Source organism: Zasmidium cellare (assembly GCF_010093935.1).
Source record: "Zasmidium cellare ATCC 36951 unplaced genomic scaffold M409scaffold_102, whole genome shotgun sequence".
NCBI classification, from domain to species: Eukaryota; Fungi; Ascomycota; class Dothideomycetes; order Mycosphaerellales; family Mycosphaerellaceae; genus Zasmidium; species Zasmidium cellare.
In genome coordinates, this window is record NW_022987046.1 from 1 (window position 1) to 13,245 (window position 13,245).

Consider the following 13,245-nt stretch of genomic DNA (forward strand, 5'->3'; position numbering starts at 1 on the left):
TGGTGGGCTGAGTACTTGGTGGTGGTTCTGGTGGTGGTGGTGCTGGTGGTGGTGGTGGTGGTGGTGCTGGTGATGCTAATAGTAGTGATCCTGGTAATGCTAGTGTTGGTGGTGGTAGTAGTGGTGGTGACGCCGGTAATGCTGGTGTTAGTGATGGTGCTGGCTGTGGTGGTAGTGATGCTAATGGTAGTGACGCTAGTGTTAGTGAACACCGAGAAATTCTTCGAGACTGTGACATATCACCTCTGTCTCATCATGTTTCAGGCCTATGCCGTGGTACATCTCGCCAGCATACTCAGTGCTCGCCGAGGGGCGTCTGCGGTTCGTGTAATCCCCATCCGAGCGAATAGGTATCGAATTCGTATCTACGCCAGGGTAGCGAAGCATTTCTGTCTCTTCCGCCGTATTAGAGACTCTTCTCGCCTTCTTTTCGTTCGCACCGTGCCTGTTTTGGGAAATCGCTTGGGATCGATTGTTACAGGGCTAGACCCAATGATGTGTACTTCAATATAGAGGCGATTGTTGCCATCTGCCCAGCACTGACTTCGCAGAAAGTCATTAGCTCGCATGTCGGAGGCTTTAGTCCAGCAGTACATCAGCTCTCGGTCCTTGTGGAAGGACCCATATTTCGTAGGTCATGAAGTGGCGACTCTGTCGTCCGTTGATGAGTGTACAGAGTGTCTGTCGTCCCTTAACATGGATGCCGCGCTTGACATAATCGTGGAATTCCTTATGCGACTCCTCTGAGTCAATCTCACATTGCGAATTGACCTCCAGGCCATGAAAATAGGAACTCTCCTCTCCTGACAGCGCCATGTTGACATACTCGACTACCGCCCATGATGTTTCCGCCTGACTCGGCGGGAAGCAGTGGATCATCGTTCGCATACCTACCGATACAATATCTTGGCTTCGCTTGGATATGGCCATTCGTGCCGTGCAGAACGGTGTCTACCAAGGCTCGACGTTCGAATGCATCTTCGAGTGAGACTGAACGCTTAACTTTTAAGTAGTCTTACTGCGTTATTTCCATGGTCGGCAGCAATGCAACTGCAGTTTATCTTTAGAGGTTCCCTCACCTCTGGGTTTCGAGGCGTGGGGAGAAGCGATGTGGATTTTGGGTTTCGCTTCAGCATTTCCACTACTCCTCAAACGACCATGGCCGGAGTGGGATCCGCGGATTTCCCTGGGGCTCATGTATTATTAGGCTCTTGAGCAACACCAACAGCGAATGAATAGAGTTTCCACCACCGCCACCAAGACCTGTTCCGTTCCGGGATACACGTTTCATATGCCACGGATCGGCTGCCTCGTGAAAGGCACTTGCGTCACACAACTGCCGCCGTGGCCGTCATTGTCACCCAATCATGATCGGCTTTCTATCTAAGGTGGTCTTTGCGTGCATTCTGGTGCAGAAATCTACCTCGCTTTCTGGGAGTCACGCTGTCCTTTCTTCCACAACACTCTTCCCTTCGCATACCAGCGACAACCAACATTCCATGCACACATCACAGCACCACGCTCACGACTTTCACCTCCATCTATGCCAAGCCCAGCCGGTCACCGCGACGAAGTTTTCGCCCCTGCAGAGACATTCTCTTGTCTTCCAAAGATTGCCCGACTTGAGGTTTCATCGGGACATTGCCATACGTGATGTTTGACTCGGCCCCTTCTAGCCAGGAAGCGGCGCCGCAGGCGCTTCTGGACGCTATACTACCATGCATAACCGGGTCCAATGAGTCACCGCAGCCACCCACTGCCACTGCCCTATCATCATCGACACTAGTCAACATGACTCCACAAACGCAGGAGCCGACACGTTCAGGGACCGCGGACTGGTTCTGTCGGTCAACGAGACTTAAACGGGCGCATTCAGAAGCTCCCGGAGATGTTGCACCCAGGGCCAAAAAGCCAAGATGGTCCCAAATCATTGCCCTTAAGGTCTCTCCACGTCACCTCGCCCGACTTGCGGACAGCGAGAGAATAGCGGAGTTCCTTACCCCATCACCAGAAGAGGAGATACCTCCGCCGCAAGACGAAACGATCATGTCGAATGCCGACGAAGAGCACGTCCCCTCTAACGGCAAATCATCAAGGGTCCCGGCGACTTCTACCGACGAGGGTAACACCGATAGTGACAACATTGTTGTGAAACGACCCGCCCACCTCGATCCTCCTTTCACCAAGCTGCCGTCCAGGCAGAAGACCGACAGGGATCAGGACTCAAATAGCGCCCTACCATCCCGTCCATCCACTGGTGGTCGCGAGAGCGCATCTGGCGCGGCCCCGCCCCTTACGTTGACGGCGGCCTCACCAAAACAGGCTTCAGCGACGGCTCAGGGGTCTGGCGTGTGGAATAGTTCCCCATTGTCTCCCGCCGATGAACGACGTCCTGCTACACCGTGCGATACTCCACCCGTACAATGCCAGAATGAATCTAGTGGAGGACACGCTGGATCTGGCATATCTAATAGAGAGAGGACAGCCGGCTCAAACAACACGAGAGCTATGTTGCCCGGATGCCAGCAGGGGCAAGACCGAATTGTCTCATCTGTGTCCACCACGACTCGATCGCGCACAAAAAGACGAAGAAGATTTGCCCCACCCACGCAAGCACTGCTGCCTCAGAGGTCGCTGCAGTCCAACATATGCTATCAGACGCTGGGGCCTGGAACTATTGCCGCTCCTACCCTGCTAGCACCTCAGCATGTTGCTCTTCATAGCCACACTCAGAGCCAGATTTGGCGGCATCAGCATCAGCAACAATACCAGTTCCAGCCAGCTCATTGGTTGTCACTCCCTAATGCAGTACAATCACAGCAAGCTAAACATCAGCCATTCCGCACGCCACCAACAATACCTTCAAATCTCTCATCGGTTCCTCAGGTACAACAGCAGCACCAAGAACGAAGTTCGTTGCATTCTCACAATGGCGCCAGACCAATGCTAAAACACCACTCGCGCCAAGTATACGCGCAGCACACCCAGTTACAGGCAGTTCGTTCCAGTATGGAAGCGCCATCAACTCCAATTCAGAACCATGGCTCCAAGACCCTCTTCACACGGGCTGGAGAACAACCTCCTCCAACACACTCGCACTGGACTGGTAGTGGCTTGGATCAGTCACATCCTCCTCGCCGCGATCTCAGTCTTATCAAATACATGGACGCAGTTCAGGCCAACTGTCTTGAACAGATCTCTATCGAAATTGACTGGGCTCGTAACTTCAACTACTCTGATCATCTGTCAATGGGAGCCTTCTTGCAGTGCAAGACCGTTGACGACTTTTTCTCCCTCATTGAAACCCAGATGCCAGACGAGTTGCGGGCGGTCGATGGGAACAGCAGCCGAGTGAAAGAAGTCAAGATCAAGGCTTTGACGCCTCTGAAGGGCAAGGTCCTCATGCCGCGTATCAAGCGCGACGAAGATTCTGGACGCATAGCCCTTCGCGCGCTGATCAGGAAGCTGCTGTCGCAACCGCCCGATGCGAACATTGAGCTAGAATTCTTGATTGTCTGGGAGTAACCGTTCTAAAGACGAACACGACCAATCATTTTCATGAGAGTAAATTGAGGCTGAGGCCATACGAGGATCATTATGCCAGTCAACATGAGTCGCCTTCGACTTTGTCACCAATGACAGCAGCTGTCAACCTAGGACCCTCTTCAGACCTGACCCTTGGCCTTAATACTATTTACAGACCTCCCCAATTTTCAGACCTGCTATAGACCGCTTCATACTATTTGCCATCCTCTTCCTTGCAGCTTCCAGTTCCGAAAGTATGCTATCAACTTTTTTCTCATCCCCGTGAAACAGCTTTTTATTCTCTGCGTCGCTACTGGACTTCGAATGGATGACAGTGTTGCTAAAGACTGGCGGCGACATTGGAGCAGTACTCGTAAGAACAGATGGGGAGGAAGGGCCCCTCCGACTCACAGGCTCGGGAATGTCGAAGTAAGTAGAGGATGTTGAGACAAGACAAGCGAAGCAAGAATTCCTTCTCGTCGTGGTAAAGGAGGGATCCCGGGCATTGTGCTTTGGCCGCCCGTCAATACGAACGCCTGTTCTTCCAGTATGAAGTCGATAAGCCCGCTTCCGAGGCCATACGAAAGCATGGTTCTGGAGTTTTGCGGACTCCCTAAATCGATATATGACGGCTCGAGATGTCGTCCGTAAGGATACATTATTTTCAACGGTCTGCGAGCATTCTCGCGCTCGAGGAATGCTGCATGATAGCTGGGTTCGATCTCCAGAACGAAGTATTTTGGTTTTGGATCTGCTGTTACCGCTTAGTGACTCACATGGAACCTTGTGGGAAATCGTGCATCCAGTGCGTGGAAAGTGCGACTTTGCGTTTGTCTCAATGTCTGGATTTGACCTGTTGTGCTAGGCGAACTTCGGCGCAAATCAAGTAAGTCAGTGTTGTCAGATTTCGTGAGTGAAGAACTACTCACTCGGCAAAACTGGATAGTCCCGTTTCTGAATCCTTTGTAGTCTTCTAGCAGTTCCGATCAAGCTTCCAGCAGATATTACATTAGAAGCAGAAGCGTGTCAACTTCGCCAGCGCATTCAAGAACGCAAGCTAAGAACAAAATCGCAAGACCGTGTTCCCTTCCGATTCACGACAAAAGCTTTCGCGCCCTTCTTCGAACCATGTAGTATTTATTAAAGCAGGATCGGGGCTAGTAGAAGGTGCGGTTAGGGTATGTAGGGTCGGGCGTTAGGGTTGTCCCAAATAGGAAGTTGTAGGTGAATGAAGTTCGCGGGCAATGATAGGAGAGTGCACCGTTATTCGGCCACGCATTGACCAAATAGTACCACGTACCATAGCCATACAACAGCATATTATTACTGCCCGAGTCCCATTCTCACATGCGTAATACAGGTGACTGGAGAGTTGCGGGCGAGCAAGCGTTAGAGCTATATACACGGTTGTTCAGCCTGGACACTCATACCTCGAACAATCCATCGTGAATTGTTTGATCTACCAATCAGTGCGTAGCGCGGAAGGCGCCGCTAGCGCGTCATTCACGCGCAACGGTACTGCAGCGCGCGTACGCGTTTGATAGAAGACCTCTACTTGTTCAAGGCCTAATCATGTGACTATGGACCTCCTTGAATACTACCCTGAATATCGCATTCTCTGCTGCAAGGCTTGCAAGATCGGGCTCCATCCTCGACGTTATGCTCGGCATCTGTACACCTCCCACCCACGAGCAGCGCCGGAGCTCGCCTCTCCGCCCCTGCAGCCTCATCAAGAGCCGATGACATATCCTAACCCTAGGGATGTAGCGCTCGGATCGTTAGAAATCTTCACGGGCTTTGGATGTACTTACTGTGCCTCCGTCGTGCCTGCTCGCGCGACTGCAAATCAACATTTCAACGAGCATCATGCCGTCAAACGTCGACATCGAGGCGGAATAACAGGCACTGCCAAAGGTCAGCTTAAAGAGCGAATCGATCGTGAGCATTATGGGGACCAGGCTGCATGGACTGTGGTATACTACCAGCGGTTCTTCCCTAAGGGTAGGGGAAGAAAACTCTTTCGGGTAACAGTTCCTGGGACAAGACATAAAGACGAACTCGGGCGACATTTGGCCGGGGCGTCTTTGCACCAAGACGCTGGCCAGAGCCATCAGACGATGAACTACCAAGAGTCCGGCCAGAGAGATCGGACGACACATTCCGAGGATCTTGTCAGAGAGATCGAACAACAGCTGCAGAAGTCTTGGCGGAGTTGGAACAGCTGGAAGAAGACCAACGTCGGCAAGCACCGGTAAGGTCACAGCTGGGCAAGGGTCCGCAGGTGTCACCATGGCTCGAGCGAACGCGCTGGCCCCAGTACTTCGACGGCATTTCGCTCGCCCAAGCAGCCCGGCTGGGGCGTCCAGCTTGCGCTGTCGACAAACCAGTTCTCCTAGAGCTTAGCCAGTCGCTCGACCGACTGATCGAGGCTGCGTACAAGGAGGTCTGCGAAGACAAGATCAACTTCTTTGGGCAAAAGCGGATCACGTCCTTTATCCCTGGGAGAGAAGTCTATAGCATATCACTAGTCTTCAAACTACAGGACGGGTCCTACCGACAGTATAAGATGGTCTGCAAACGAGCACTTGCATTCGTCTGCCGGTCCGTCCAGGGAACCGAGGATGTTCGGCTTTCACACTATCTGACTAGCGAACAGAGTGCCCTACTGGACAGCACTCTCTCACTCGCGGAACAACGTATCGCTACCTCGGATGGCACGATTGAGCTGCTAGACCGCAAGTGTCTGGATCTGTGCATTTCCCTTCTCGACCACGCCCAACGGGCAAGATCTTCAACTCTGCTCTTGTTAGCTTCTTTGCTGTGCTCGGAATCGACGAAGCGAACGACACATTCTCCGATGCCGTGCGATATACTCCGAAGCTCTCGGCCTTTATCAAGATCGCTCAGCTTCTAGTGCTTCACAAAGCGATTGTCACCGTCGAAGACGGCTCCGCTCCCGACCCCCTGTATGCCCTGGACGAAATGCGCCTACGTTTCATGACGCTCGATAATCCGACTCCTTTCACGTGGGCTCTCCAATTGCGTGCCTTTGGCAAGCGGATCCGCGATAGCACTACATCGATCGGCCATGTCCGCTGGTCGGACGATGCACAGATCATCTTCTATTGCCAGATCCAGATGTCTGTTGACGGATTCCGGGACTTCGTCGGTCAACAAGTCTATCAGGCGCAGCAGTTACTTGAGGAACATTTGTTCGTAGGGGTTGACGATGAACGAGGTGATGTAGTCCCTCCGCTTCCAATATCCCAGCTTCGAGACAACCCCGCAGACGTCTCCCCAGGCTGGAACTTCCTTCACGACCCACGGAACCAAAACGTTCTGCGAGGAGGCAGTACCTGGCTGCTGAAACGTGTGCTCGCTGAGAAGCCGCTACAGGAGCAGTTCCGTACTTCTGATGTCAATCAGAAAATGACCTGGAGCATGTCTAGGTTGAGTGCGTACAAAAGGACTGCGAATGCGTTCCTCGAGGTGCTCCTGTTACTTGTGCATATTACTGGAGGCCAACCTGCACGAGGAACGGAAATCACAGGAATTGCTGTGGTCGAGATGGTGGCCGAGGATCGGACCTGTTGACGCATCTCAATGGCACTGTTTCGGCCTCGTGTGTGGAAATGATTCTTGTCGTCGGCGGGCCTGTTCGGTAGGTCTCGCGTTATATCTGCACCGTTCGGATAGGCAGCTGCGCGAGTACGCACGCATGATCGACAAAGGTTTGCCAGCCTTGAAGGCAAACATGGTATCTCTGTTCTTTATCAGAAATCGAACCTATCAAATCTTGAGGGGTAGAAAAGTCGACATTTGGGTATCACTCAGCCATTCGTCAGTCGGTAAAGTCACGTCCACTGAATGGGGTGGTCATGGTGTAGGCGGGGAAAGTCAGGGTAGCGAAGTCTAACTGAACGGCAGGAGCTTTGATAAGATAACATGGACTTGGAGCAGCCACATTGTACCTTGTATGTTCGAGTATCAATGGGAGCCTAAGATGTGCAGGTCGAGTTGGACCGTTGCTCCACATCTTGGCTCGAGTGAGACCGGCAGGCGTCGGATGCAACATCCTCGGTATGGAGGCAAAAAAGCGGGAGACGAAGGGGCCATTCTCGCGCTAAAGTTGGGGTTAGACGGTGGATCGTTTGAACGACAAACGGTGGATCGCTTGCCTTTCTAGTACTCCAATCTCGTTGCGAAAGAAATATGTTGATCTAAGACCAAATCAATCGATACACCCTATACTCAGATAGACGAAGACATAGAGCGTTGTAATTATACTCGTGTTTGCAAAAGTAGTATTTGTTGTCAAAAGCAAGGTTTGAAGCTACAACGGGCGTGCATAGAACGAGAACACAGAAGAGACGTACAACAAGGTATGCATCGCATCTACACTCGATTTGCTACATAACATTTTACATCCTTTGTATGATGGTGGTATTGACAGCTGCTGACCTTTGAGCTGGTCGGATCGGGGGTTCGGTTTATCGCGACGAGAGTCGATAAGTGCTCGACTTAGGTCCACTAAGAACTCTATTGGCTCTGTGCCTTTGATCCATGGGCCATGTCCGTGGGAGATGTACATATCGACTAGGAGTCGACGAAGCGGCGAACTTGCTGGAGTTCCATTGTACGCATCTTCGATGGTGTTTGTTGGGTACCACAGTTTCTGATCCTTGTCTTGAGTGTTTGTCGCCATGATCAGAGCGTCGATAGCGGCGTCCTTAAGGTTGCCGTCCTGGACCTTCTCACCGAACAAGAACAGTTCGACAATAATAGCACTTTCCGTGTTGTTCTCTCCAGTCTCTTCGAGGAGTGGTCGAACAAATATCTTTCCAGTGTATAGCCAGTGCACGTAGAGGTCGACAACTTTGGGGCGGTCGGCAGGAAGTGGGACCTGTCGCTTTTGACCTTCTTGCCATTCCTTCTTCAAGGCGGCAGCGAAGAACTCCGAATTCTTGGACAGTCATTCTTCATGGACGAACTGCTGCTGAGACTCTTCTCCAACCACGAGCGTCACTGGTCTGCCACGAAGCCTGGTCACAATTAGCAAACAACGAGACTTGAGTTACATGTCAGTCCTACTCGAGAACGTGCTTCTTGTACGCACGAGGATCAGTAGCCATTTTGGGCCCGAATGCGGTGCATAGAGGGAAGGGAAGAACGGTGTTGGTCTAGAAGTGGAGGTTGACCGCAACGACGGAACCTCTCAGACATTATGAACCTACACCCAGCACGTGCCAATCGACGGCATGATATCTATCAGTGACAGCTGTCCCCGCTCGACTTCTGTTTTGAATCTCGCTTCACAGAGATTCATCTTTGTATTATACATCGAAAACGGCACACCGTGACAATGGCGAAGAAGAGCAAGGCCACTGGAAAGAGCGCAAAAGTCGTCGCGGCCAATGAAATCCACGAGGAGAGACAGAGACAATACACAAAAGCAGCAGAGGTATTGGCAGCAGTAAAAGACAAGCAGGTCAAGTCGGAGCTGTACGCCAAAATATTGGAAGCACTCAGTCTCAAGGACGTACCCACGAGTTCAGCCGGCGGGAAAAATAGCAGGAAAAGCGCCCCGATGAGCTCGAGCACACCCGAAGTTGCTCATACTCCACCCTTTCAAGACGACGGTTCGGTGAACATGCCAGTACTGGAACCGGTAGTGCCAGGCCTCGATGCACTCGGTACCGCCGAAGGATATGAGTTCGTATTTCCAACGACCAGTGGAGAAGACACAGGCCGCGATGGCATTGTCCACCAACACGCAACGCCTCGAGAATCTTCTAGCGAAGAATGCAGCGACAATGGCGATGTCGTGAGCGTCGCCATTTCGGTCGATAGCAGGGAAACCACAGTGCCGTCCACCGTTCGCAGCTTCTTTGTGATGTCGTGTGTCGGCTGTCAAAGTCTCGTCATCGCAGTGTCTTTCGAGAGAGAGTTATGGTACCAGGTGCCGCAGCAAGAGAGATTGTTGGGCCAGCAAGCGTCAGGCTGTCATTGATAAAGGTGGTAGACCAAGGGTGGATCCGATTAATGTACTGCAAGCTGCCTGTCAGCTCGTTGGTCCAGACATGTGGGTGGAGAGTGTGAAGACGGTAAAGGGTAGGCAAGTACCGCTCCTCGGGGATGGGAAGGGAGAAACAGCCGCGGTCGACGCCAAAGCGGTCTACAAGGAACTGTTGGTGGGCGAATACATGTGCACCGTAACGCCCGATCAATGTGTTGGAACAGAGGTGGACAGCATGTGGAGATATGGACTGGAAGGTGGCGTGCTACAATAGTGAAGCTTGGTTGCAGCACGGGCCAAGGGTTGAAGTATTATGAAGAGTAGACGTGGTGAGTGCAGGGCAAAGAACTTAGTCCGGGTTTATATGTGACCGAATGAGGTTGAAACTAGGCGGGTGGCACTAGCGGCTGTCTGCATTACGATTCAGCTATCTGCATGACAGTACCTGTGGCCAATGAACTGTCTCCTCTGGACATCACCCCTTGTTCTCTTCGATGGACTTATTCCGCCACTTTCTCAGATCAATTTCAGGCTTGCTAGCTGCTTCACCATCTGCTCATCCATCAGACTGATTTTCCCGGCTTCGTCTTTGGCTTCCTCGTAGAACTTGCATACCCCGGTACTGCAGACGAAGTGAAGGCCTCTACCCTTATGCTTGCTGGCAACTTGGATGCGACTCGGCTTATCGCATTGGCAGTGCGGGTTCACTTCGTGAACACCTCGCTTGTCGGTGAAGGTGACGAATCGGTTGCAAGGGTCGCATCGTAAGTATGGGCGGCCAGCGTTGGCGTTACGATTGCTCGTCCTCGTAATGTATTTCGTCAGATGAGGATTGCCAGCCCCACATAGTGGGCAGCGGGGGTTCGCCGGTGTTGGCGTGCCCGGAGGCGTGGATGGTGGAGAGATTGGTAGTGGCTGATGCTTGATGGAGACCATGACAGCCGTGGCCGAGATGGTTGCCGAGGGTCGGTCTTGCTGATGCATTTGGGTGACGCTGCTTTCGTCCCGTGTTTTGGAAATGATGCCAGTCGTTGGCGGGGTTGTTCAGAGGGCTGTAGCACAGTAATATAGCTTCACCAAGGCAGGCAGCTCCGTGAACACGTAAACACGGTGGGTGAAAGTTCGCTAGCCTTGGAGGCAAACGTGTATTTCTCAGCCATACGGAGACACCGGATCTGTTAGCTGTTGAGGGGTATAAACGTAATACACGGATCGTGTTCACCTTCCCGTCAATGACCAAATTTCATCGGGAAGGCTGAACAGCGTACAAGGTCGCGTCTAAATGACATACGACTAGAAGCGCACTGAAAGTTCGCCAACGATAAGTGCAGACCTACTATGATCTAATGGTATGAGCAATTGTTGTCGCAGTTGCGCCTCCCAGATACGACTCCTCTGGCGGAAGGCTTGGAAATTCAGAGTGTTGAAGGAAGCCGACACCGAGTCGGTGGCTGGAACCACGGCGACTATGATCGACGTCAAGGTTGGCGTTTGAAGAACCCCCGATGTCGAACGTTCACGGGACGCCCCGCTCCAGTTTCAGCCTTGCGCCGCCAGAGGGCGTAGTTGATTGGCGATTGTGTCTGGGAGGCGGGCCTGGAAGTTAGCGCCGTGGCGATGGTGCAGCTCTAGCGCTGACCCAATTATTTAAGACGCGTTGGCAAGGGAGTCCAGTAGAGTACAGAAGCTACCATTTCCTCCTAGTCAGCGTTCTGTCAGTCGTGGTCCAATTCACAAAAAGCGTTCAACGGGGTTCCAAGATGCCAGACCCTACAGAGATCACGACCTCGTTATGCGAAATCTTGCAGATCGTTCTTCAATCCGCGACATCACTACGCTCTACTACGGGTGGATACAACGATCGCGACCGAACTCTACGGAGACTTCAAAATGAGCTTAGGGACTTGACGGAGGTCCTTAAGCTGTTGATCGAAGTGTCTATACAAGAGTCAGCATTAGTACCTCCATTGGGCCCTGTCGAAAGATGTACCAAATTATGCCAAAGGGCCGAATTGACGATAAAGGCTTTCGGTATAGACTCACCGACACGCTTGCGTGACTGGGTCAAGATGGAATATATGGGGTTCGGCATCAATGACTACATTGAAAGATTCAAAGCATACAAGTGCACTGTGTTAGTCGCGCTGGGTGTGGCAAGGTTGTTGCTAAATGCCTACTCTTATAACTTTTGCTAACATTTGCGCACCTAGGAAACACTGCGTTATTAACTATGGAATGATCCAGGACACCACGTACAACCTCGAACTTCAGCTACAACGAATCGACGAACAGTCAGCGCAGTCTCTTACTGAGGATAATGTGTTGGATATCAGTGCAGAGTTGAAAGAGGAAAGAGCAACCATTGAACAATGCATCGGGATCTGTGGGTGGGCCGCATCGAATTTCTCAACCTTGTCATCCTTGGCGCCGTCTTTCACGACCAGTTGCCTTTCCGAAGAGGACGAAGAAGAAAGAACCAATATTCTATCAAGGCTACAAAAAGAGGAACCGTCACAGCCTTTACGGCGATTTTTGGAGACACTAAAGCTGGGCTCGCCTGTTTGGGACATCTCGATCTTTGCCGAGTATCTGAGAAAATTAGCCCATATATGTGGACCTGGAAGGGAAGAGTACTACGAGAATGATTTGAAAGGCCTACACTACCCAGCTTCGTTCATGGAACTGTGGAACCAAACATATGCGCGGCTACCCATTACGGCCTCAGATGATGATTTTTATTTCCAATGGGTATGTCCCCCGGGCTGGACTCCTGAGATAAGACAATCTTGCGTTGTATACTCCTACCATGGAGAAGCCCCTCTTAGTGAAGGCCTCTACGACGTTCTGGCTGGACCTGCGACACTAGACTGCGGGATGCGGACCCAACTTTTCTTTTGGGTGACAACAATTGGAGTCTTCGGGGACAAATTATTTCACGAGAAGTTTCGCTTTGCGAAAGGACAATTCGTCTTAACACAAGGCTTGTATGTGAGATATGATGGCATCGACGGCAACCCCCTGTTGCCGTACTTTGATCCAACCCTCGGTCCAGAAGTGGAGTCGAAACCCGAAAAACCACAAATACGCATACAGATCAAGGCCATGTTCAATACCTCGACATACATTCTGAAACATCCGGGAGGCACGGCAAGGCTGCAGAATGTTATTCAAATCAACGAGCAATACATCATCCACGAGCAACCAAGTACGAAAAATAGTTTGTCGGCTACAGAACTGGACGAAAAGCTCCGCCAGGCATACAACACTCCTCGGACCAATGCGGATGAACGAGAGCTGTGGAGGTGGGGGCACAGTTCAGCACACATCGTACATGCACAGCTTCATCCAAAAAGCTTTGGCGACCTTTTCAAGGAAGCCGAAAAGTATGCTCATCACATGTTAAGTGTGCTTGAGTGGAATCAGACGCGGGATGAGCGGAAGATGCAGTCCAACAAATATCGGCTCGAATTCAATTTTGAGAGACTGAAACACCACATGAAACAGACGATGTTGATGACGGGCAAGGGTCTGGCTTGAGCGAAGTACCTAAGGTGTGCGACGCGATCTTGTGCCAGGTAGGTGGGCATACGACATCGATGCTTAAATCTGCGGATCTCTTCACCGCCAACCTTCCGAGTGATCGAACTTTCGCGCGTACCGTTGGGACGTTGTGAGAGCGTTATCTCTTGGGACGGAAGGTCACG

At 51.7% G+C, this 13,245-nt stretch overlaps 6 protein-coding genes across 6 annotated transcripts; 4 read left to right on the top strand and 2 right to left on the bottom strand.

Annotated features, from left to right (window-relative positions):
- Positions 1–1,653: 1,653 nt before the first annotated feature.
- Positions 1,654–3,525, top strand: M409DRAFT_61721 (uncharacterized protein; the record flags this gene model as incomplete). Its single annotated transcript, XM_033814855.1, has 1 exon — positions 1,654–3,525. The coding sequence occupies one exon, from the start codon at positions 1,654–1,656 to the stop codon at positions 3,523–3,525; it is 1,872 nt and encodes a 623-aa protein (XP_033659249.1).
- Positions 3,526–7,920: 4,395 nt separating this feature from the next.
- M409DRAFT_31115 (uncharacterized protein) lies at positions 7,921–8,657 on the bottom strand (the record flags this gene model as incomplete). The annotated part of the gene is made up of 4 exons (XM_033810199.1): positions 7,921–7,934; positions 7,987–8,488; positions 8,540–8,567; positions 8,617–8,657. The coding sequence occupies 4 exons, from the start codon at positions 8,655–8,657 to the stop codon at positions 7,921–7,923; spliced, it is 585 nt and encodes a 194-aa protein (XP_033659250.1).
- Positions 8,658–8,887: 230 nt separating this feature from the next.
- Positions 8,888–9,815, top strand: M409DRAFT_61723 (uncharacterized protein; the record flags this gene model as incomplete). Its single annotated transcript, XM_033814856.1, has 2 exons — positions 8,888–9,423; positions 9,494–9,815. The coding sequence occupies 2 exons, from the start codon at positions 8,888–8,890 to the stop codon at positions 9,813–9,815; spliced, it is 858 nt and encodes a 285-aa protein (XP_033659251.1).
- Positions 9,816–10,057: 242 nt separating this feature from the next.
- Positions 10,058–10,477, bottom strand: M409DRAFT_71684 (uncharacterized protein; the record flags this gene model as incomplete). The annotated part of the gene is made up of 1 exon (XM_033819280.1): positions 10,058–10,477. One exon carries the CDS (start codon positions 10,475–10,477, stop codon positions 10,058–10,060), a length of 420 nt encoding a protein of 139 aa, XP_033659252.1.
- An 824-nt stretch (positions 10,478–11,301) lies between these two features.
- Positions 11,302–11,544, top strand: M409DRAFT_33216 (uncharacterized protein; the record flags this gene model as incomplete). The annotated part of the gene is made up of 1 exon (XM_033810282.1): positions 11,302–11,544. A coding segment is annotated over one exon (243 nt), but the record flags the coding sequence as incomplete, so codon positions are not given.
- Positions 11,545–11,776: 232 nt separating this feature from the next.
- On the top strand, positions 11,777–13,078 carry M409DRAFT_38291 (uncharacterized protein; the record flags this gene model as incomplete). Its single annotated transcript, XM_033810898.1, has 1 exon — positions 11,777–13,078. The coding sequence occupies one exon, from the start codon at positions 11,777–11,779 to the stop codon at positions 13,076–13,078; it is 1,302 nt and encodes a 433-aa protein (XP_033659254.1).
- Positions 13,079–13,245: the final 167 nt, after the last annotated feature.